The 24,054-nt window shown below is 45.2% G+C and overlaps 1 protein-coding gene across 2 annotated transcripts in view; it reads right to left on the bottom strand.

Annotated features, from left to right (window-relative positions):
- The window catches only part of LOC124613035 (GON-4-like protein), a 187,593-nt gene extending 177,394 nt beyond the window's left edge, over positions 1-10,199 (bottom strand). For both annotated transcript variants that reach the window (XM_047141604.1, XM_047141605.1), the window contains exon 1: positions 9,776-10,199. In XM_047141604.1, coding sequence (XP_046997560.1) covers positions 9,776-9,945 — 170 coding nt within the window. In that variant the 5' untranslated portion in view covers positions 9,946-10,199. The remainder of the gene's footprint in view (positions 1-9,775) is intronic.
- Positions 10,200-24,054: the final 13,855 nt, after the last annotated feature.

Genomic DNA, 24,054 nt, shown 5'->3' on the forward strand with positions numbered 1-24,054 from the left:
ATTTTCTACATGTTGATGACGTGTGAAAAATTATGCTGGACCGGGATTCGAACCTGGATTTCCCGCCACTCTCGAGCAGTCGCCTTACCATTAGGCTATCCATGCATAGGTAAAACATCTGCACCTAGTGCAGGTGAAGCCAAGTTATTTGGATTCAGTGAATTTATTTCAGTCCAAAATTGTAAAACGTTTCCTACATTTACATTAGGTAGTTGTAGTAAAATAAGCACTAGACAACTGCAGTTATAAAAGTACCTGTCTAAAGGCTAGAATATTTCCATGAAAATTCAATAATGCTTCAATTACTAAGATGTCTTGTATATATCTGCATGCTCTCTGTCACTGCATCAGAAAGTGTGAGGACAATGTCATCAAATTGTTTCTACATCAGTCGAAGCCAATAGTTGAATCATATAGTTAATCTGACTCAATAGTTGACATAAAAGTTTCCTGAGCATTGTACTGCATCATAAGGTAGAAAAAATATACTGGAGAACCCAATGTTTTGGCCACTGTTACTGTGGCTGAAACATTGGTTTCTCCTGTGTAGTGTTTCACATTATGATGCAGTAGGATACTCAAAAATTTTTTTATGAGAACTGACTGGCCACAGAAGTGTATGCAATTATGTGACTCAACAGTTGTTTTGGAGATACTTCAATGAGCTAGAGGATTATTAAGAATAGGAAGGGAAAGAGGTCTTTGTTTTATTAACTAAGCAGAACTGATGAGGTTTCGTGCATAGTCTGATACATATAGAGGTTGGTTTGGTTTTGCTTTAGGGCGCAAAGAACAACTGGGGTCAAACAAGTCCAAGACAAAACTATAGAACACAAAGACAGAGAGGAGTTAAAAAATGTCTATATGTCAGTCCCAATTGAAATAATACAAGACAGCTTAAACTAGGCATGTGGAAAAAGGGCTAAAAAAAGACACCATACAGAAACGGAGGCCCAAAACTAAAAATTAAATGGCCTTCACCATATTGCTTTGGATGATAAAAAGTAAAATGCAGTCAACAGTCTGCGCGTCATTTGCTAAAACGTCCAACAGCTCAGACGGCAAACCCAAACGAGAACATGAACGGTTAAAACATGGGTAGTTCGTCAGGAATTGGCGGACAGTTAAAACTTGGGCACAATGTGTACAAAGTGGTGGCGTAGTGCCACTTATCAAATGCCGATGGCTAAAATGGAAGTGCCCAATACGCAGCCTAGTTGAAATGACCACCTCTCAGCGGGAGGTCCGAGAGGAGGTCGACGAAGCCACTGGGCGAGGCTTAGTAAGCCGGAGCTTATTCCCATAAAGCGAGGACCTTTGGCAATGCCAGAGGGACATCACCTCTTGAGAGATGGCAACACAGAGATCATTGGAGGGAATATAGGAACTCGTGGGCTGAGGTACGAGGACTGCAGCCTTGGCAGAAGTGTCAACAGCCTCGTTTCCTGGCAGACTGACATGACCAGGAGCCCACAGAAACACCACACTGGCTCCACCATGAGTGAGCAAGTGACAGTTTTCCTGGATCCACTGCACTATGAGGTGGGTGGTGTTCAACACACATAGACTTTGAAGGGCACTGAGTGAGTCTCAGCAGAGGACAACCGAAAAGGCTGTGTCGCCGGATGTACTCCGTGACCTGATACAAGATGAAGAGCTCGGCTGTAAATACTGAGCAGTATGCCGGAAGCCAATATCAAAAGACACGGGTGCCAATGACGAAGGCACACCCAACCCCACAGTCAGTCCGAGAGCCATCAGTGTATACAAAGGTACTATCACTAAGTTCCATGTGAAGGTCGTGAAACTGAAGGCGATAGACTGAGGCTGGAGCGAATGAAGGCCAAGGTGAACATGAGCCGCTTCACGAAGCCGAGGTGGTGAAGGGTTCACACTCAACGGGAAAGGTGCAGGTAGTGTGAAGATAAGCCGCCGTAGCAAGTACAAAAAGCGGTCTCCAGGAGGTAACAGAGAAGAGGGACACACCCCGTACTGGAAATCAAAGGAATGATCAAAGGAAGAGGCATAGGATGGGGGCCATGCCTGACAGCCAAATGGTATGAATACCTGCTGAGGAGAGAGTCACTTCGGTAGGGGAGGGGTAGTTCAGCAGCTTCAGCATACAGACTCTAAACCGGGCTAGTGTAGAAGGCGCCCATGGCCAAATGGGATAGTGTTGAGACGGCTTAAGAGGGATGGATGTGCAGATGCATAAACAAAGCACCCATAGTCGAGTTTCAAATGGACAAGGGACCATTACGAACGGAGGAGGGTGGTTCGATCGGCACCCCAGGAAATACCACTGAGTACACGTAGGACATTGAGGAACTGCGTACAGCAGGCTGTCATGTAAGACGTATGGGAAGACCAAGCATGAACCCCAGGAATTTTGTAGTTTCAACGAATGGAAGGGCAACAGGCCCAAGATGTAAAGATGGTGGGGGAAACCATTTGTGCTGCCAGAAATTCATACAGACCACTTTTTTGGTGGAAAAGTGAAAGCCATTGTCGATGCTCCAGGAGTAAAGACGAAGAAGACATCGCTGAAGACACTGCTCAGTGATACATGTCCATGGAGAACTGCAATAGGTGTAAAAATCGTCAACAAAAAGGGATCCGGAGATGCCCGGCAGGAGAGCATCATCCAGCTGGCTCACAGTTGGTTGGTTGGTTTTTGGGGGAAGAGACCAAACAGCGAGGTCATCGGTCTCATCGGATCAGGGAAGGAAGTCGGCCGTGCCCTTTCAGGGGAACCATCCCGGCATTTGCCTGGAGCGATTTAGGGAAATCACGGAAAACCTAAATCAGGATGGCCGGACGCGGGATTGAACCGTCGTCCTCCCAAATGCGAGTCCAGTGTGCTAACCACTGCGCCACCTCGCTCGGTTGGCTCACAGTAAAGGTGGCATTGTAGCACTCACTAGCTGGAGAGGAGAAGGGTATAGCCCAAGCCTCCCCTGCTTGTTTCTGATGGAGGAAGGCAGGGTGATAGTGGGAAGAGCTCAAAACTTCCACAAAATGGCAGCCCAAGGCATTGGAGATAGCAATAGGGTCCACAATGACATCGTCTGCTACCATGGATCTTGGTCCAAGAGCACCATCAGAGTTTGGCCCACACAACAGAGGAAGGGGTGGAACTGTTAAAAGAAATAGTGAATGAAATCCAGCTAGCTCTTTTGCTATCCCGAATAACGCGACAACACTTTGCACGCATCTGTTTATAATGAATGCAGTTTGCCATCGTAGGTTGATGGTTAAAAATGTGAAGAGCATGCCTCCATGCGCAAATTGCGTCGCAGCATGCCTCAGTCCACCAAGGGACTGGGACACAATGTGGTAAAGGGGAAGTGTGAGGAATGGAACGTTCTGCAGCAGTAAGGATATTGTTTATGAGATATTGCACTTGGTCATCACAACTGGGGAAATCTTGTTCTTCAAAGGTCGCCAGGGAGGAGTAAAGCTGCCAGTCAGCCTTAGTAAGCTGCCATCTGGGTGTGCACGCACATAGGGTAGGAGTCAAAAATGGATAGTACATGGGAAATGGTCGCTCGAGTCGGTATCAGAAAGAACAGACCACTCAAGATGATGGGCAAGCTGAGCAGTGCAGAAGGATAGTTCCAAATGGGAATCAGTGTGTAAGGAGTTGGAAATGAAAGTGGGTGCTCCAGTATTAGGGCAGAAGAGGTTAAGTTGGTTAAAATGGTCAGCCAAGAGGGCACCTGTCTGACAGGTTCTGGGAGAACCCAAAAGGGGATGATGCGATTAAAGTCACCGAGTAGCAAAAGTGGGGCAGGTAGTTGCCCAATAAGCTGAAGGAAGTCTGACCTCGTGACATCAAATGACAGAGGGACATAAATGGTAGAGAAGGAAAAAGTCAGGTGGGAAGGAAAAGACAAAATGCAACAGCTTGAAGATGGGTAGTCAGGGAGATGGGTTGACTATGAATGTCATACCGTACAAGAAGCATGACGACCCCATGAAATGGAATGCCAACCTCAGGAGGGAGATCAAAATGAATCAGTAAGAAATGTGAAAGCTCAAAGTGGTAGTGAGGGCGCAATTTCATTTCCTGAAGGCAGAGCACAAGAGGACGCTGTAATGTTAAAAGCAGCCATAAATCCTCTTTGTGGGACCGAAGGCCGCAAACTTTCCATTGGAGGAGAGGCATGATGAGGAAGAGATGTAGGGGTATCACCTCGACGGCTGCCGAGTGACAGCCTGTGAAGAGTCGCTACTATAGAGCACAGAAGCAGGAGGATCCTGCTCCATGGGGTCCACAGAAGCATCGGCTTGCTTGTGCAGTCAGTCTGTGGAGTCCAGTGCTGAAAAATGATTGGTGGCGTGCACTGTCGACATGGAAGCCAGGCGGGCTAAGATATCACTTGACGACACCGTCGAAGAGAATATTCGAGTTGGCGAAGGAGAAGACCGCTTGCCTTTGGTGAACTACTTCGAGCCTTTCTGGTTAGAGGAAGACTCAGGTGTTGTTTGGCTGGAGGGATGGAGGAAGTCTTCATGGGAGTACTCCTGTCCCTTCCGGCGTACCAGATGTGCAGCTGGTGGCTTCACCCCTTGAGGCGAGAGTTTGACGGCTTGTTGCACAGCTGGAGCAGTGATCTCAAGCTGAATCGGAGGCCACATGTCTGGGTGGCTATGTCCTTCATGGAGTGAGGGGTAACAGGAACAGAACTATAGGTGCCGGATAGAAGAACCCAGGGTTTGCGGCTAGCCAGTAACTTGGGAGTGACCGGGTAAGGCACTTTTTCCTTTACCCAGATCTCTTTGGCAGACCGCTCATCAAGGTACATGAGACAATCCCAAGACGAGGAGGCATGGCCGCCATTGCAGCTGATATAGCGGGGAGAAGAAGGCGGACAAACGCCCTCATGCGCATCCCTACCACAGGTTACACATTTGGCTGGGTGTCAACAAGACGTTCTACTGTGGCTGAAACGATGACACTGGTAGCAGCGTATTGGGTTCGGAACATATGGCCGGACTGTGATAATTTTATACCCTGCTTTGATTTTGGACAGAAGCACCACTCTATCAAAGGTGAGAAAAAGAGTGCAGGTGGGCACTAAAGAGGAATCTACCTTTTTCATTATACTTTGGACAGCAATGACACATTGATCAGAGAGGTAAGATTGGATTTTGGCCTTGGTTAGACTGTCAAGCAGCCTAGTATAAATTACACCATGGGTAGAATTCAAAGTTCCATGGTCTTCGACACGAACAGGGTTGCCATGGAGAAGCAAGGCAGCAAGCAGTTGTTGTGCTTAAGAATCTCCAAAAGCAAAGTACCATTCTACAAAAGAGAGCAGGATTTCACAGGGCCAGCAACTGTATCAACACCATTAAGAACAATAAACAGATTTAACCTGGCGAAGGACTGACATCTTCAGTATGTGAGACCATGAGGAACTGTGGTGCAGGGGGAAGGGTCTTTGAATCATTAGCCTCATTATGTTTACATTTCATAGACATTGTTTGGGAATATGATTGACTCATTGCGAGAAAATCTCCCACGATTGCCAGTGTCACCGATGGCGCGCTCCTTCCAACTAGGGGCCCCCTTCACAAAGGGGCGCACCTGCCTTAGGTTATTGTTCACATCTCCCAAACACCTGACAGCAATCTGGGAAGGTTGCAGCTCAGGCAATCACGCCTCCCTGGGCCTGGCCTGTACCGGAGGGTATGTGCAAATCCTACCTGTTGACCTGGGGCTGAGAATTATGTGTTACCCAGTCACCTGTTACGCGTCAGTCGCGTGGGCCGGAATTCAGCAGGAATGCACAGGGAGGAAGAAGAAAAAAAGGAACATCAAAAGCCGAAGCGGAGGAACGAGAGGAGAAGGGATACAAAGAAAGGAAAAGGGAGCGAAAAACATGGGAGGGGGGGGGGGGGGGGGGGGGGAGATTGTACTGTTGCTCACAATGGGTATCAAGAGACCAAACAGATTATACAAAAACATTTGCTACTGTATCAGTTGACTCAGTCTTACTAGTTGGCTCCAAAAAAGCAGCATGCAGTTCCATTTCAGGCTTCTTGTGGTACCTGAGAGCCACTATTTGTTGATAAGAGTTATCAACTAGTGTTACTCACCTGGATAGCCGAGTATCAGCATGGTGCTTTTGGGATTCATGCAGACAAGCCAGCCCCAGACTGAATTCCATCCAGAGCCTGGATGTGATTTTTAGGTGGTTCCCACATCTGACTGGGTTAATACAAGGCTGGTACACAAGTCCCACCTCAGTTACACAATTTGCAATGATTTCGTATGTGTTCACTCTTTCACATGGATAAAACTACAAAGACGCTTAATTCAGTCGCAGGATGATAAATGAGTGATGACAGAAAGAGAGCCCGACTGCCCTCCAGCATTAACAACATCAAATCTGATAACAACCAAGCCAATTTCATGTAGATACAGGACAAAGGCAAAATAAAAAGAAAAGAAATTATCAACCAGCGTGGAACACATGTCTATGAGTCATACCCTCAATGTTTTGCATCTCATGACAGTAGCTGAATATTTGAATGACAACATTGTAGTGGATGCCAGTTTGGTGGACACCTCTTGGGCTGACAACCCTTCCTCCCACAAAGTGAGACATTTGTCTACTCAGAAGTGGGAAACCACCAAGCTCCAATAAACTGCACTGAAAATGTAGGTTTAGTTTCATCTCCACCCTACATGCAGCTGTGTGTAGCAATTTCTTCAACCAAAAGAGTATTGAGGAAGAGATTTCTGATCTCTCTCTCTCTCTCTCTCTCTCTCTCTCTCTCTCTTCCCCCCCCCCTTTTTTCTGAAACTTGACATACCAACAAAATATTTAGGTTCGGCAACTTTTGTAATAAAAATAACAGTCAACAGTAGAGTAACTGAACTCAGTAAGTTAACATACTTTCATTCACCGATGACCTTCACAATAATAATGTGAAGTAAGAAGTAAGTTCTCACTTAGGTATTCAATGTGCAACAGAAATTTATTAAAATTGTGTGTGAGGGTCATCTCTCTCAACAGTTGGGAATCTTTACCACATCCTCATTGTACATTTATTCAATGTGGAAATTTATTGTCAACAATCCATTGCAGTTTGAGTGTATTAGACATGCCCACATACACAGCAACAAATGATCTGCTGTTTCTTGTACTGAATCTAATTTTGCCACAGGGAACAGTGAAATACAACCATAAAGCATCTGCCCATGCAAATCTGGCACAGAAGAGAAGTGTTTTCAAATGTAGGCCTAAATTAAACTAGTTTCTAAAAAAAAAAACATACCTTCTACACCATGGAACTAATTCTTGACCAGAAATTACAGAACTATACAAGGTGGGCACTTGTCTGTGGGACACTGTTGAATTGACATGTTCTACACTCAGGTTGGATCATGACAATGGACAGTATCATGTGTCTTTAGGTGAGATGATCAAAAATCATGTTATCATAATTAAGTCAGGTTTGCACAAAGGCTATGATAAACTTGGGGCCAATGGAAGTGTAACTCACTACTGTTGTGTCACCCCAAAGTCATCTGCAGCCCAGTCTTTTGAAACTCACAGGTACTCATTTTTTATGATATTCCAGTCACATCATAATCTTCATATTCTGGTTGTAGTCTGACTGTTTTTGTCTTTAGGCACTTGCTTAATAGAGCAGCTACTACAACCAGATTTGTACCAATCCACCATCTTTTTACTGCTTTCACTGAGTTTACAAGTTGTCCTCCATAATTCCAATTAATTTCAGTACACAAAGGTGACCGTTTTCAAATATCACTCTGATTTTAATGGTAATAAATAACATTTACTAGAGGAAATGATGTATTAATACTATTTTTAATATCTGTGTAGTCATTTGTCTTAGAGTTATACGTGAATACTGGCCAAAAACCTATTCAAATAGCTGCTAGTGTAGTAAAATTTGTCTCGGCACACTTAACAGAACTTGGATGTGGTAGAAGATCCAGAAGTTGTCCAACATCCAAGTTTTTTACATCAACAGCAAGCAGCTCAGCTTTCCGATCAATTTTTTGATTCAGACACACAAACTGAAATGTACAATGTTCCATTGTTACACCTCATAACAGCTGCTGAAATACATCCAGCACAGACATAACAGAGGATTGGTGACACTTATCATTCCTAACTTGGAAATTTCAAACATTGCTGTCCGAGTTCAAGGCAGCTTTTGCAATTCTAGAGAAACACATACCATAACTCACAGAATCCTCTGTAACCTACAATTATCTAGTTACATGTTCCACTGGTCAATCTCACAGAAACTGTTATGATGTGGAACATGTCAAGTGCATAAGAAATGCATGCATGAATCAAGCTCTTTAAAAAATAATCTTAAAAATTTTACTACCTACCTCATTCCCTTAAATGGCACAAAATGCATATACTATACCTATAGATTTATTTATTCCTGTTCAAGAATTCATCTATGGTGTAGAAGGAGTTGTCAAGGAGATATGATTTCTATTTATTTTTGAAACTATTTTTGTTGTAATCTAAAGATTTTACAGGTAACCCCACCAAGCAGTAACTGAGAAGGGTTTCAATGTGGAGAACAGTGAGAAAGAGTTTTGTAGTGAATTCTTAAAACCAACGAATGACTCATTACTCCTCCTGCCCGGTATGCTTACGCTTCTACTAAGAACCCACATCTTCTTTACAAAGTTCAAATTTTTAAATATGTTTCGAAGCATTAAACTGTTCCCTATCAGTGACCTAATAATCACACAGAGGTCCACTATTTGTGACTTTATGGATATATTATTGCTATAATGGTTATGATGTGCTGGCGAACAGATGTCAAGGCAAAAGAATCATTGGTCAAAGCTGACAGCTTGCATTTTCTTCTTTACTATTTCCGAAAGGCTGTTCACAGCATACGATAGGCTTTTTGGCTTATTACCACGTAACAAGTGTGAATTAATTAAACAGCAGCTATTTCCTGATTAAAATAAACTCTCACAAACAAATTGCAACACAGGCAATGCCTGTGAGTGAGAAGGCAAAGTGCTGATACGACTCGTAATGCCTTCTCAAATACTTATTACAAATAAGTACCCACAGAACTTGGGCCTGCTTTGTAGCAGTTAGACCAAGTATTCTAAGAATACTCTAGTTTTATATCTTCCTGTCAGTAAAACTGAAACCTCTTTTTCACACACTTACCCCAAAGGTAAGATGAAGACAGTCAACAAAGTATTTACATGTTTAACTGTACACAGCCCACATTACGCTATTTACTAGGATATAGTCAACAGAAATGTTCCAGGAACAGGATAGTTGCGTTTTCCTTTAATCATTATCTTGGTGATACGGACTTACATAATACAACAAGTTTAAACAAATATAAAACGACATTTGCCTGAAAGAATGGTTGGCTAAAGCAACACGCAGCAAGTTCCCCTAGTTTGAGTAAAAGCCTGCAATGAAGAATCTGGCACATTTTGTTCCAAAGAGCGATTTCGAAGACGCATTAAATTATGATGATGGTGATAGTGGTAGTGGTGATGATACGGAGCCTCCTACTTTGAGCGCGCCAGAAGAAACAGCAGTTGTGCGCCTGTGCCTGGTGCAAATAACCCATATATTAGAAAGTACTTGCTCGTACCATTCTCAAAAGATCCATATATTAAGGGTGTCCACTTCAGACACGTAAGACTTAAACATCGACACAATGTGTTTCTAAGAAAAGTGTTGCAAATCTCAATGTGTCCATTGCCTTCGTTTTATCCGCAAGAAATGCTCACCTTTTACGACCACTCCGTTTCACATCCGAAACTTCATTCTCTGGTATATCAATCTTCAAATCACAAGAATCACAAGATGATTCACTGCCAGCATCATCATTCCCTTCCCAGCCTTTCGAACCTTGTTCTTCATACACACTATTTACATTACCGCTGTTCTGCCTGGACATAGTAAATACAGTGTTTCATAACAAACAAACTCACAAAATACGCGGCAAAGTCTTCCCGTCTTTTCTCGAAACTATAAACAATTTGCAGTACGAGTCATTTGTAATTTACGGAGTAGCTTGCACAACAGCGTCGAGTGACACTTAATTTTTACGCTATCGTTATCACTGTCACCCATCAGACACAATTTTCAAATCAGATGAAAACCGGTATAATGTACATTGTACATCACCGCACATCGAATAATATCCAGGCGCCACAGATGATGCTTACGAGCAGACGACAGGCAGCGGAAACTGGCGGGAGGGGTCCATCAGAGACATTCTTTTTCATTCGGTTTTAGCATAACAGCTTTTTTTTTATATATATATAAATGATAGAGTGCAGCAATCAGTCGTCGTTTTTAGCTTTTATCATCCAAATCCAGACTTTGGCTAGTAGCTAGCCATTCTCAATGCGATATTCAAAAAACTATGATTGATGCCCGAACAACAGGGACTTACATGCATTGAGAATGAAAAATGGGGCATTGAGAATGGCTATCTACTAGCCGAAATCTGGATTTGCGTAATAAAATCTAAAAAGGACGACTGGTTGTTGCATTCTATAATTTGTCACATACAGTCGCTGAGTGCATCAACTTTCCGAATGGAAGGCAACCTGATAAAAACTTTTTAGCCATCACAATTTAAATGTATTGATACACATACACACACAGCAAGGTAACATTTGTTCTTCTTCATTCAGAAATGTCTTCAGATCGAGATTGTTGTACTTATATTACAAAGACAGAATTGACATCTAACCACTTAGTTATTAATTCATTTCTTTTGTTAAGATCAAAAATCACATTTCTTAATTTTTTTTAAATTTTGGCTTCTAGCATGATATTATTTAGTCACTGTAATTAAAATAAAATGATGATCGTAGCAATGTGACATTTGATCTTGATCAGACCCACTGTGTAGAGGAAACAGTCATCAATGCGATTTCAGTATATAATAGTAATACATATTAGAGTAAACTGGAGGGTTGGATCCCCTCAGTTCCACGTCGAGGACTTACACTGCTGGGGCTACACTCAGGATGTACTCCTCGCTTCAGAAGAGCCCCCTGCCATTGCCGTCCGTCCGTCTGCCGGTCGCTGTCGTCCTATCGACAATCTGTCCGCCATCGCCTCCACCTGCCGCCCGGTTCTCGCCACTGCCGGGTCACCGCCGCCGCCGCTGCCGCCGCCGCCTCGCAGTGCTCGTCTCCGTCTGGTGCTCGCCGCCGCCACCCACCTGCCGCTGCCGCCGCCGCCTGCCAGTGCTCACCGCCGCCGCCGCCGCCGCCGCCGCCGCTGCAGCTGCCCTTTGCTCGCCGACGCCGAAGCCGGCCTCCATTTCAGTTCCTTTCGCACTTCGGTGACTCCTGTCGCCAGTGGACGTCGCATTCAATCATGGACACCCCCACTGCCACCATCATCCACACCTCCCCTTCACCTGGTCCCGCTGTAACCTCGTGGAGTGCTTCCTTTGGGCTTAACCTGTCTCATCCACCTCCCCTACTCATGGTCTCCTCCCCTTCTGTCTCCTTCCCATCCCTGTATCCCCACCTGTATGTTGCTCCTTCCCCTGCTCCAGCACCTGCTCCTACCCCACCGCCCTCCCACTGCTGTTGACCTCCAAGTCGACTTTCCCCCCCCCCCCTCCCGACCCGCCCCACCACAACTAGTCCTCCTTCTCCACCACAGTCGCCACCACAGAGCGCCCCACCCCCATACCCAGTGCTACCACCTCACAAGAGAGGCATTCCCAGTGCACCCATTACCCAACTTATCCGTCACAGTGATTGTTCTCGTCAAGTCCTCCTCTCCCTCTTTCCATATTGTTCTCCTCCGGCTCCTTCCCCGCATCACCTTTGGCCCCCATGTGTCCCTCACCAATTTCCTTACTTCCTCCTCACCTTATCAGTCTCAACCTCCTTGTCGTCCACCAAACCTCACTGCCTTGATCACAAAACTCAGCCCTGTGTTCACGGAGGCGGAGGTGTTGGTGGAACTGACTGCTCATTCCGGCCTGGAAGTCCGCTCTGCCCGCTGCATTTACAGCTCTTCTGGCCCTACCTACCTCATGCATATCTTTACTGAGTCCGCCTCTTCCATCAATCACCTCCTCACACAGGGAGCACCGAATTCCTGCCTACCTCATGCATATCTTTTCTGAGTCCGCCTCCTCCATCAATCAACTCCTCACACAGGGAGCACCGAATTTTAACCGCCGCCACCCCGTTGACCTGTACTGTTCCCCTCCTCAATCCTACCACCGCCAGTGCTGTCTCTTGTACAACAACCACCTCACCCAACTGCAAGAACCCCCACACCTGCCCTCATTGTAAAGCTTCTCACTTCCTTAAACTATGTCCTAATCTCGCCTCTCCCCCTTCCTGCAACAGGTGCAATGAACCCCACCCCACCTACTACCACAAACGCAAAGCAAACCCCCTCCGACAAACCCTGAGCTCACTGTCCCCGTTTGTCCTATCAACCCGCCCATCCACCCCAACTATTCCCTCCACCCTACCCCTAACCATCATCGTGCAGAACACCCACCCCTTCCAGCGCCCCCACACCCTCCAGCAGATTTCCCTCCCCACCCACTCTGTTTTCCATTTAAATACCTACGACACCTACTCCTACAACCAGGCCACTTTACCTTCACCTGCCTAGACACCCTCCTTTAAGACCCGCACACCTCGCCCCACTTCTTTCTCCATCATACCCTATCCCAGCACCAGGCTGACTCCTTCGTCCTTAATGAAACCTTCCTCCAACCTCCATGTTGTCCACACCTCTCCCTGTCTCCTTCACCGCACCGACAATCCCCTTCCCCTTGCCTGAGGTGGGGTCGCTATTGGCCACCTCAAGCATCTCCCTGTCCGGCCACAACCCCTCTTCAGTGACTCAACCTTCTCCTCAGCGTCTTTTTTCCCTCCTTCACCATCACCTGTGCCACTATCTATATCCGCCCCTCAGCCCCTCTCCCCTAAGACTTTATTTCCCATGTTGACCATACCTTCTCCACCTATGTGATTGCCGCCAACCTCAACATCCACAGCCATGACCCTGCCACCCTTCAGCAGTAGCATCAGTTCCTTGCCACCCTCCGTGGTGACCTTGTTCCTCTCCCACAACACACCCATCCTGCAAGTAACTCCACCTCGATGTTATCCTCACTGCCCCCAACCTCCTTGGTCATATCACCATGGACTTCCTTGATTCCATTGGTAGTGACCACCTCCCCATCCTTCTCACCATCTCCTCTGCCCGTGGCCCCCCTGCAGCTCCCCGCCCAGCTGCCCCTCCAAAGTCTATCCACGACTACCACTGTGCTGACTGGCATGACTACTGGGAATTCATTGCCTCACAGGTCGAAAGCCACCCCCTCACTTTCCACCATCCCACTGACATTACCCATGCCTCTTCCTTTCTTCAGAAGACCATCACTGGCGCTGTGGAGGCCCATGTCCCTACCAAACTCACCCACCCTCTCCACCCTACACTTTCTCCACAGGCCGTCCTCCTCCTTCGAGAATCCCGCAGGCTCTGCCGTTCCTTCCTCTGCACCCGTGGCCGGGATACACTCATCTGCCACCGGCAATTACAGGGACACACCTGGAACCTCCTTACAGCAAAGAAACATTGGGACTGGCGCCAGACATGCACATGCCTCAACTCCTCCCTCCCTGTCAACTCTTCCAAGTACTGGTCAGCCTTCCACCACCTTAGTGATAGCCATCCCAACCAGCATTATCCTATCCTCCAAAACGACTGCTCTTTCCCTGACAACCTCAGTAAGGCTTCCCACTTCTCTGAGGTCTTCTCCAGCCCTGACGATCCCCATTCTGAGTACTCCCTCTTCTCCATCATCCTTGACCGCACTGATACCTCTGTCCCACCACTTACCCCTAGCTTCCAGTACTTGGATCAGCTACCCCCCTCAAGCACTCCCATTGCCACACACGACATCGCACTCATCCTCCACTCCAAACGCAACACTGCCCCTGGTCGTGATGGTGTCACCTAACCCCACCTCAAGGAATCCCCCCTGTCCTTCCTGGCTGTCCTAGCTGCCCTGTACAATGTCCTCCTTTCCACTGGCTTTTACCCCGACCTGTGGAAGACTTTCCATGTTCTGCTGTTCCCTGAACCCAACAGACCCCACTCTGATACCTCTTCCTATCGTCCCATCTGCCTCACCTCCATGTTCAGTAAAGTCTAGACCATCTTCTCCCACTGTATTCACCGCCGCTTTAACCAGCACCACCTCCTTCCCCTTACCAAGTGTGGCTTCCGGCCCTCCATCTCAGCTGAAGACCAGCTCCTTAACCTTACCAATCGTCTTTCCTACCAACTTAACTCCCGTCCCTCCGCTATCTTTGTTTTGCTTGACCTCCAGAACGCCTAAGACCGTGTCCTGCATCTCGAGCTACTCTTCAATCTCTAGACCTATGCACTCCAAATCAATTTCGTCCGTCTTGTTGCTTCTTTCCTCTCCCGTCGTCTCTCCTATGTCACTAATTCCAACTCCTGTACGTTCTATACCTACACCAGCATGCCCCAAGGCTCCATCCTTTCCCCTCTCCTCTATCTCCTGTACGCTGCTGATATGTCCAAACCTCTACCGTCTGTTAATCTCCTCCAATTTGCTGATGACACTGCCTTCCTAGCCCTTTATCCTACCTTTCAACGGTCCCAACGTACCCTCGAAACCCACCTTGACCAGTTCACCACTTGGTGAAACCAGTGGTTCCTTTGTATCAACCTCTCCAAGCTCCAGGCGATCGTCATAGGCCGCACCACCCACTCCTTCCATCCCCATGATTTCTACCTAACCATATATGGCCGTCCTATCCACCTCACTCCCACCCTCAAATACCTTGGCCTCACTCTCGACCGCCACCTCACCAGGACTCCCCATCTCCTTACCATCCAACACAAAGCCCACAACCAACTCCGCCTCCTGAAACTCCTGTCTGGCCGGACATGGGGACTGCATCCTTCCATCATCCTTGACATCTAAAAATCCTTGATCTACCCCATCCTTTGTTATGCCAGCATTACTTGGATTTCCGCTCTTCCCAGGTTCTATAACACCCTGCAAATCCTCGAGCACCATGCACTCTGCCTCGCCTTCCGTATCCGCCTTGCGTTCCCCATGCACACTCATCCCCTTCCCCCATCTTATCCATTTCCTTGAACCATCCGCAGCTTGTATACTGCCCACCAACTCGATCCCCCCACCCCCTGGTGTCCCCCTTCCTCTCCGCCCCCAGCCTGTTGCCGCGCCTTTACCTTTGTGTCCTGCCCTCTCTCCATCTCCACCCCCTCCACCTCCTTTCCCAATACAACTTCCAGCACCTACCCCCCTGGATGATGAACTTCTCCATGATATCTACCCTTCATACCAACTCTAACCCCACCTTCCTCCGGTCTCCTCCTCAGAGCTCCCTCTCCTCTCTCTCCCTTCTCCTGAGCAGCTTTCCCCCTCCTACACCCCCTCCCTCTCCCATGCTCCCCTGCAGTGCCCCTGCACTCTTTCCTGCCCTGTCTTCCCTCTTCATCTCCCATCCTGCCCGTCTCTTGCCTCTTGGGGCGCCCCCTGTCCCCCTTTTCCCTCTTCCTCCCACTTCCCACCTTCCCATTCCTTCCTCCCCTCTTTTTCCCTCCTCTCCAACCTCCAGTCCCTCGTCAGGTCCCTACCAGTGGTTTTTTAAATTCTTTGTGAGTGTTTCGTTGTTTCCAGTGGTATTGTTTCTTTAAGTGTCTCGCTCTGTGTGAATTTTATACTGTGGCCAGCTTTTACCTTGTGTTTGACTCCAGTGATTTTAAGTATTCAACGAATTGCCAGCTGTGTCTGTTAACTTTATGTGGACTACTTAATGTCCCCCAATGTCTCCGTATCTGTGTATATTTTAACTCCCATTATCTCCATTTACTGTATTTTTATGTCCCCCTCTTTACTCCCATTTTTTATGTAAGAGTTCCCTTTGTATTTTTGTTAAAGCCATTTGGCTGAAGAGCGGCGGACTGTGCCACTGCAAGCCCTCCCCTGCCCCTATGGGACAGGGTAATGAAATTACAATAAAGGAAAAAAATCAATTAGAGTATTAAGTATAAGTGACAGTAAACGACATGTTTGTATGAAATCTGGTAATTCGGTCGCCGTAGTCAGATCGACAGTCGTCATTCCTTTTAGATTTGTGTATCTTCTTGAGCTATAAACTTGGCTAAGACATCACAGATACTCCAGGACAATCTCCAAAAACTGTGATAGTACAGAATGGTTGGCAATGACCAAGCCTCGAGAGCTCCTGTAAAAAGTTGGCTTTCCTGGTACTGAAATAGAACGTGACTGACATCACAAATTGTGATGTTATCATATTGACAGTAAGATGGCCCCAATAAGCGGATTCGACGTAAATGGGCGGGGAAGGATCCATGATTGAGACGTATCCACACATTAGATGACACTATTTTTCTTCGGTGTTTGAACCATGGCCATCTCGGTATTTTTGGCAGTGCACCTGCGTATCTTTTACCCCTTATTTTTTGACTATGAGTCCATTCCTCCTGCCACCTAAAAACTGCTTGTTGTTAAATTTACAAAAGTTAGTTAGTGTATGATATACGTAGATCTTCCTCTGCTAATGGCGTCTCTTGTGGTTGGTCGGCTTTGTAACAGAATATGATGTGATCCAAACAAATTCTATGATGTGATCAAACTTCTTTACTTGCTGGTAGTTATCTATTAGGTCGAGAGTATATTTACGAGTTCCTTTGTTCGAATTCTGGTAGCTAATACATTTTAGTATGCTTTGTGAGTCAGTGATTATTAATGCTTTGTGGAGAGCGTACATATTGTATCGCTTGCAGAACAGCAAATGTTTCAGCGAGAAATATGGAAGCATCGACTGGTAGTTGGAACTTCCTTTCTTCAGCAGTTTGTATGCAAAAAAGTGCATCCTGTATAACGTTTCACATTAATTTTTGCTTATCAGTATAAATTTGGGTGCAGCTTGCTCACATGTCTTCGAAGTATGACGTTAGTGAGAATTGCCCGTGCCCTTTTCTGTTGCTGTAACAATCAATGTATGTTACAGAAATTAACTGAGAAGAACCAGGATAGTCATAATAGAACACTGGAGGGACTTCATTCGGTGAATCATAGTTTGCTGGTGTTTCCAGTGTGTGTACCAACCATAAAGAAAAAACTGCGTTTTCCTTGGATGCCTATTATTCCTTTTGTGAGAGAGCATTTCACACTTTGTTATCAGTGGATGGGAAATATCTGCCATTCTTTATAAAACATAAAGATCGCACAGCAGCATCATGCGTAGATGTAAGGGCATTTCTTTTTGTACTGGAGAAGAAAAGCATAGCCACAAGGCAGTTGCACAGACTTTTTTTACTGTAGTTTATTCAGCAGCGAGAGGTACTTTTTAGCAGCAGTGTGACAGTTTGAATACGAGGTCACTAACTCATTCTAAAATCACAGGGGACGCAAAGAAATCTAACCTGCGCTTTGATTGGCATTTTATGAGTAGAAAGTTGATCAACGTGCAAACAGCCTGATGTATTGCGTTTCGTGAAAGGTATAACTATCGATTTTTCTAGCGATGTCTGCAACCCCTGGCCATGGAATATTTGATCCAGTACACCCACCATCGATGACAATTCACACTTCCTGATCCAGACTGATAGACACATACGTATAGATATCGTCTGCACACTGGAGAATTTTTGCAGGAGGAGGGATAATATTCTCTAACTCAGCTGTATAGAGTGCAAAGAGTATGGGACTGAGGAAGGCTCCTTGTGGGAAAACTGGTGTAAGAAGCGTTGTCCAAGTTATTGATTTCAGAAGTGTAACTACACTCCTGGAAATAGAAATAAGAACACCGTGAATTCATTGTCCCAGGAAGGGGAAACTTTATTGACACATTCCTGGGGTCAGATACATCACATGATCACACTGACAGAACCACAGGCACATAGACACAGGCAACAGAGCATGCACAATTTCGGCACTAGTACAGTGTATATCCACCTTTCGCAGCAATGCAGGCCGCTATTCTCCCATGGAGACGATCGTAGAGATGCTGGATGTAGTCCTGTGGAACGGCTTGCCATGCCATTTCCACCTGGCGCCTCAGTTGGACCAGCGTTCGTGCTGGACGTGCAGACCGCGTGAGACGACGCTTCATCCAGTCCCAAACATGCTCAATGGGGGACAGATCCGGAGATCTTGCTGGCCAGGGTAGTTGACTTACACCTTCTAGAGCACGTTGGGTGGCACGAGATACATGCGGATGTGCATTGTCCTGTTGGAACAGCAAGTTCCCTTGCCGGTCTAGGAATGGTAGAACGATGGGTTCGATGACGGTTTGGATGTACCGTGCACTATTCAGTGTCCCCTCGACGATCACCAGTGGTGTACGGCCAGTGTAGGAGATCGCTCCCCACACCATGATGCCGGGTGTTGGCCCTGTGTGCCTCGGTCGTATGCAGTCCTGATTGTGGCGCTCACCTGCACGGCGCCAAACACGCATACGACCATCATTGGCACCAAGGCAGAAGCGACTCTTATCGCTGAAGACGACACGTCTCCATTCGTCCCTCCATTCACGCCTGTCGCGACACCACTGGAGGCGGGCTGCACGATGTTGGGGCGTGAGCGGAAGACGGCCTAACGGTGTGCGGGACCGTAGCCCAGCTTCATGGAGACGGTTGCGAATGGTCCTCGCCGATACCCCAGGAGCAACAGTGTCCCTAATTTGCTGGGAAGTGGCGGTGCGGTCCCCTATGGCACTGCGTAGGATCCTACGGTCTTGGCGTGCATCCGTGCGTCGCTGCGGTCCGGTCCCAGGTCGACGGGCACGTGCACCTTCCGCCGACCACTGGCGACAACATCGATGTACTGTGGAGATCTCACGCCCCACGTGTTGAGCAATTCGGCGGTACGTCCACCCAGCCTCCCGCATGCCCACTATACGCCCTCTCTTAAAGTCCGTCAACTGCACGTACGGTTCACGTCCACGCTGTCGCGGCATGCTACCAGTGTTAAAGACTGCGATGGAGCTCCGTATGCCACGGCAAACTTGCTGACACTGACGGCGGCGGTGCACAAATGCTGCGCAGCTAGCGCCATTCGACGGCCAACACCGCGGTTCCTGGTGTGTTAGCTGTGCCATGCGTGTGATCATTGCTTGTACAGCCCTCTCGCAGTGTCCGGAGCAAGTATGGTGGGTCTGACACACCGGTGTCAATGTGTTCTTTTTTCCATTTCCAGGAGTGTATATGCGTCTTTTAGAAAGGAAAGTGTAATTCTGTAAATCAACTTTGGCGAGATTCGAGAGGTTTCCAACTTCCGTAGCAATACTGGTATGTGTACATTATTATATGCACCAACAACATCATCAAAGACAGCTGTGACTTTCTCTTTCTGCGTGGCTGCATCATAAATGTAAGATGTGAAAATATTTGAATTGTCAATTGTTCCATTCCCTTTTCGAAACCTGTACTGTCTCGATCGCAGGATATGATTTGATTCTAACCACCAGTCCAGGCGATTTTTACCAGGCGATCTAAAGTTCTTCCCATTCTGGCTCTTTATCAGTCCTCACCAGTTCGTTATATGAAAATGGTACCACAAGGGGATGATTTTGATCCCTGTGCCTGGGGGACGAAATAGCTGCTCAGCTGCAGAAGTTGGCAATATTAAGTTCACAAGATCTTCAAGTCATACATCAGTTAACGGCTGACAACTAACTGAGTTCTTATATTCAAAAAATCTTTTACCATACATCAGCAAGAATAACATTATTAGTTAAAGATTCACAAAAAAGTTTCCAGATCTTCTGTTTGCTGTTCTTTAATTGTCTCTGGATTCTCACAATGCAGCTTTCTAACATCCATTGTTTCCAAAAGATACTGTATTTAAGTTTTCCCTGTGTTGTAGCTCTAGAGCATTCCAATGTCCACCAGATACGGATACATTGCTACAAAACGATTACTTCCGTTTTTCTTGGAATGGAAACTGTTTCAACTTCTTCAGTAAATGAAATGAAGTATCCTTTGGCATCTTTCAAAGGAGTAAAACGTCTCCTGGACCATTGCAGCATGCCAGTCTGCTTGTTCGATAAGTAACATTAATTGGATTTATGGGGAATCTATTACAGTTTCCAAGAGAAGATGATCTGAGCCAAAAGTGTCTTTTTTGATTAGTGAAAATCAGCAGTATGCAATATCAAATCAATGGTGGTCGTCTGTATGGGTTATGTGTCATGGTTGAATAGCCAAGTGTAAGAAAATCTCTGCCATCTACCGCGTCTGTATCACAACCTCACACAGAGTTTTGTGTGTTGGAGTCTGCACAAAGGAGAAACGGCGTTTGAAGCTGGCAAGTAACCTGATCCAGAGCAAGGTTTCGTAATTTGCACTGAGGAAGTTTGTAAACGGCGCCAATGGCATATGCTCCATTACGAAAGTAAATAACAGCGGCCATTGCTTGGGTGTCCATCGTTCTAAGGCTGATAATAAAATTTTTAAAGCTGAATAGTATCCCTGATTAAAATGGCGGCACCTCCTTTTCTATCCTCTCTGTCATGTATAAGCGTTGCACAACCTTTGAAGTATGGTCACTGGGATGGCTTAAACCTAGTTCCACATATACAATCTACAGATATGTGATTGCTGATAAGTTCTGTACAAAGACTCCATGTGTTCGAAATTGTCGACTGTGCATTCCACTACAGGACTTTCAAAGCCATTGTCAAATTTTTAGAATTCTTAAACAGCATTCCATATTAGAACTGTGTTTTACATGTCTGTTTCATTTCTTTAGGGAAAGAAAGGTCTGCAGTATTGAAGCACAAAAGCCTTTAATAGCAGCTTCTCGGTATGGCTGAGACGTGACCAGAGGAGTGGGAGGATACAGATTACTTTGTATTGAACCCTGTGGACTCTGAAAGTCGTATAACATAGTAGTAGTAGTAGTAGTAGTAGCTTTATTCATCTGTAGATCTCTTTTTACAAGGATATAGGACATTTCAAAGTATTTACAAGTTTAGACCAATTTAAAATAAGCTAATTTGTATACACATATATTTACAGACTTCTAGTAAGAGACAAACATTAAATTTTACTCCTAGTATACAATACTTTTTTTTACAAATAACTTATTAAATAGTGTATTTCCACACTGTTCACTCATATCTCACTATCAGTCACCGCACACACTATACACACATTGTTTCATAACACTTCGCTCACTACACACACACACACACACACACACACACACACACACACACACACACATACTGGTGATCTCTGGGCCATTTTCTGTATCCTCTGAAACCTCCCATTTGTATCCTGTAAAACTGAATTAGCATCCCTCCATAATGAGTGAGATGTTGAGCTCAGAAAGAGGAAGAGGTGTTAGTATTGCTCTATGCATAGCTTGAGGGGAGAGTGTTTTTAGAAAGGAAAAAAATGAAAAAACATAAAGTGAAGATGTTATGTGGAATGTTGGATGTTTTATAATCATTATGATTGTTATTTATTTGTACAACATTTTTTATCAAACACCTACTCTGTTTTATCTAAGTAATCCTTCAATGTGTAAAATGTATTGCATAACAGGTACTTTTTAGCTGCCTTTTTAAATAAGTGTACTTCTGCAATTTATTAAATCTCTCTTGTTAATTTCTTTACAGTTTTATTCCTCAGTAGAAAATTCTGTTTTGAGTTTTATGTTTATTTTTTTTTTTTTGGTAAATGTAAGTTGAGTCTATCTCTTGTTGCATGGTCATGGACAGAGGGCTGTTTGTGTAGTAATTACCAATGTTATTTTTGATGTGTACAATGGACTGGTAAATGTGTTCAAATGGAGCAGTTAAAATCTCCAGTGTTTTGAACAGATCTTTACAATGAGCTTGATTAGTATTTTTGGTTATTATTCTTATGGCTCTTTTCTGGAGTTTGAAAATTGTGTTCATATTTTGTGCGTTTGTTCCCCAAAAAAGAGTGCCATAGCTAAGAATTGAGTGTACATATGAATAATATGTAACTAAAAGACCCTGCATGTTACACACTGATGATGTCAGAATAGGCGTGCTTGTACAAAGTTCAAGTGAATATTTTACTTTTGTGTGACCTGACGACCTGAGAGTTTGAACCAAGATAACAGCATGTTTACTGGTCACGTGCAAACCCTCTTGTTCACTGCACATTTAAGTCCAACCATTAGGGGAGATCACTCAAGATGTGGAACATCAACAACACACTGCGCAAATCATGGTTACTGGGAAGGAGCATCTAATGTGTAAGAGATGCTGTAGGCTTCACTGTGTTTGACATCCATGCTCTACTGGTAAACCGGGCAACAGCAGTCGGTGGTGACGTGATTTCTGTTGCACTGCTAACACATGATCACTCTGCTACGTGAACGCTGTGGATTCTCATTGCTTGCTGTGCATATGGCATAAGAAGAACTGCTATGACATTATATACGTAAATGGAAATATCGAAGGAGATATGACAGTGCAAAACTGATGGGACATATGGTGCAGCTGGGCTGACACACTGCACAAATATACGTATTGGGGAAGTTGTTGAGATTTAAAGCCCACCTCACAACTCCATCTTCAGTTACTATCTTGGGGAACCGTCTCACATTGGTGTGTAAAAATTCATATTTTATTACTGCAAGGATGTTTTCATATATAACACAGTTTCAACTTCTCGAATAATGCCCAGCCTGTTTGTGAGAAAATAAGGAATGTTTGCTCCAAAACTTTCTGTTATAAGACATCAAGCAACCTTAACTTATTTGCTGATGCTCAAATTTGGTTTCAACTTTATACCTGTTTCTGCCAATAGCTGATATTTAAGAATTTCATGACTCTCATTTTACTTTCTTTAAACAGCATTCTTCCCAGGGCCACTGAATGCTACTTTTCCACATTACAATTTTCACCTTCTAAAATCAGAAAATATGGGCCCATACCTGTTACCTGATATGTATTATCCCTATTAGCATATTTCCTATCCCTAAGCAATGCAGGAGCGACTGCTGGTCATGCTGAACTCTCCAGGATTTACTACTCAACTGTTTTGGAATGTGCCGTCCACTACAATGGCTATTTTCGGAACTACCACAGAAGCTATTAGGTATGACATCCACAGTGTAGGCGGAATTTGCGAGATCAACCATATCAACACCCAATAGAACATTAATATTATGCACATTACTTGGTTTGGCCTTCTTTGGCTCATTTAAGTCAGGAGCTGGTACCTGTTGTGATTACAGTGGACGATGTCTGGACTTTTGTCTCTAGGTATCAAATGTCAGAAACTGAATGAAGCAATTATAAGTGATGAATGGTGTTTCATATCCATTGATAATTCTGAGAACAGTGACCGGGAAAATACATTTCAATGTTACCTGACTGATGCTGGCCTGCAATTAGCACTATTGACAGAGATTTTGTCATGACTGGCTCGGTCGCATGTCCCATATGCAGTGCAAGCATATGTGTTAGCTGCAAGAACGAGCATGGAACCAACATGTGACCTTGAACACATGCTACTGATATACCAGGAAAGGTGTACTCCCGCACACTAAGCTCGCTGTGATGTTAACTCTTCCATGTTTCAGCGGCTAATGCATTCATATTCATATATGTGTCCAAATGCTGCACCTCTTGCACTAGCGCAAATGCATGGAACAAAAACGCATGTGCAAAAATTAGTGGATGGAACATAATATATACAAGCACGATATTATGTCTACATGTTGCCTCATTGTTCAACCAGTCTCCTAGGCATCAATTTCTTTGCTTGACAGTTTGCACTGCATTTATTGCGATGAAAGACGACAGAATAAGAAAACACAAACGCGACTAGACGTAAAACATCAAAATAACAGAGATACGAGAAATACAACGTGACAGCGAGCAGGCGACGTTTCGTTTGTAAATTTCAAAAGGAGTCCAAAGGAAGATCGCAAATTTTCTGCCTGGGAAACATCAGCGATAAGGTATGACACCGACATTGGGGTATTCCA

The sequence above is a fragment of the Schistocerca americana genome, chromosome 4, assembly GCF_021461395.2.
Source record: "Schistocerca americana isolate TAMUIC-IGC-003095 chromosome 4, iqSchAmer2.1, whole genome shotgun sequence".
Taxonomy (NCBI): Eukaryota; Metazoa; Arthropoda; class Insecta; order Orthoptera; family Acrididae; genus Schistocerca; species Schistocerca americana.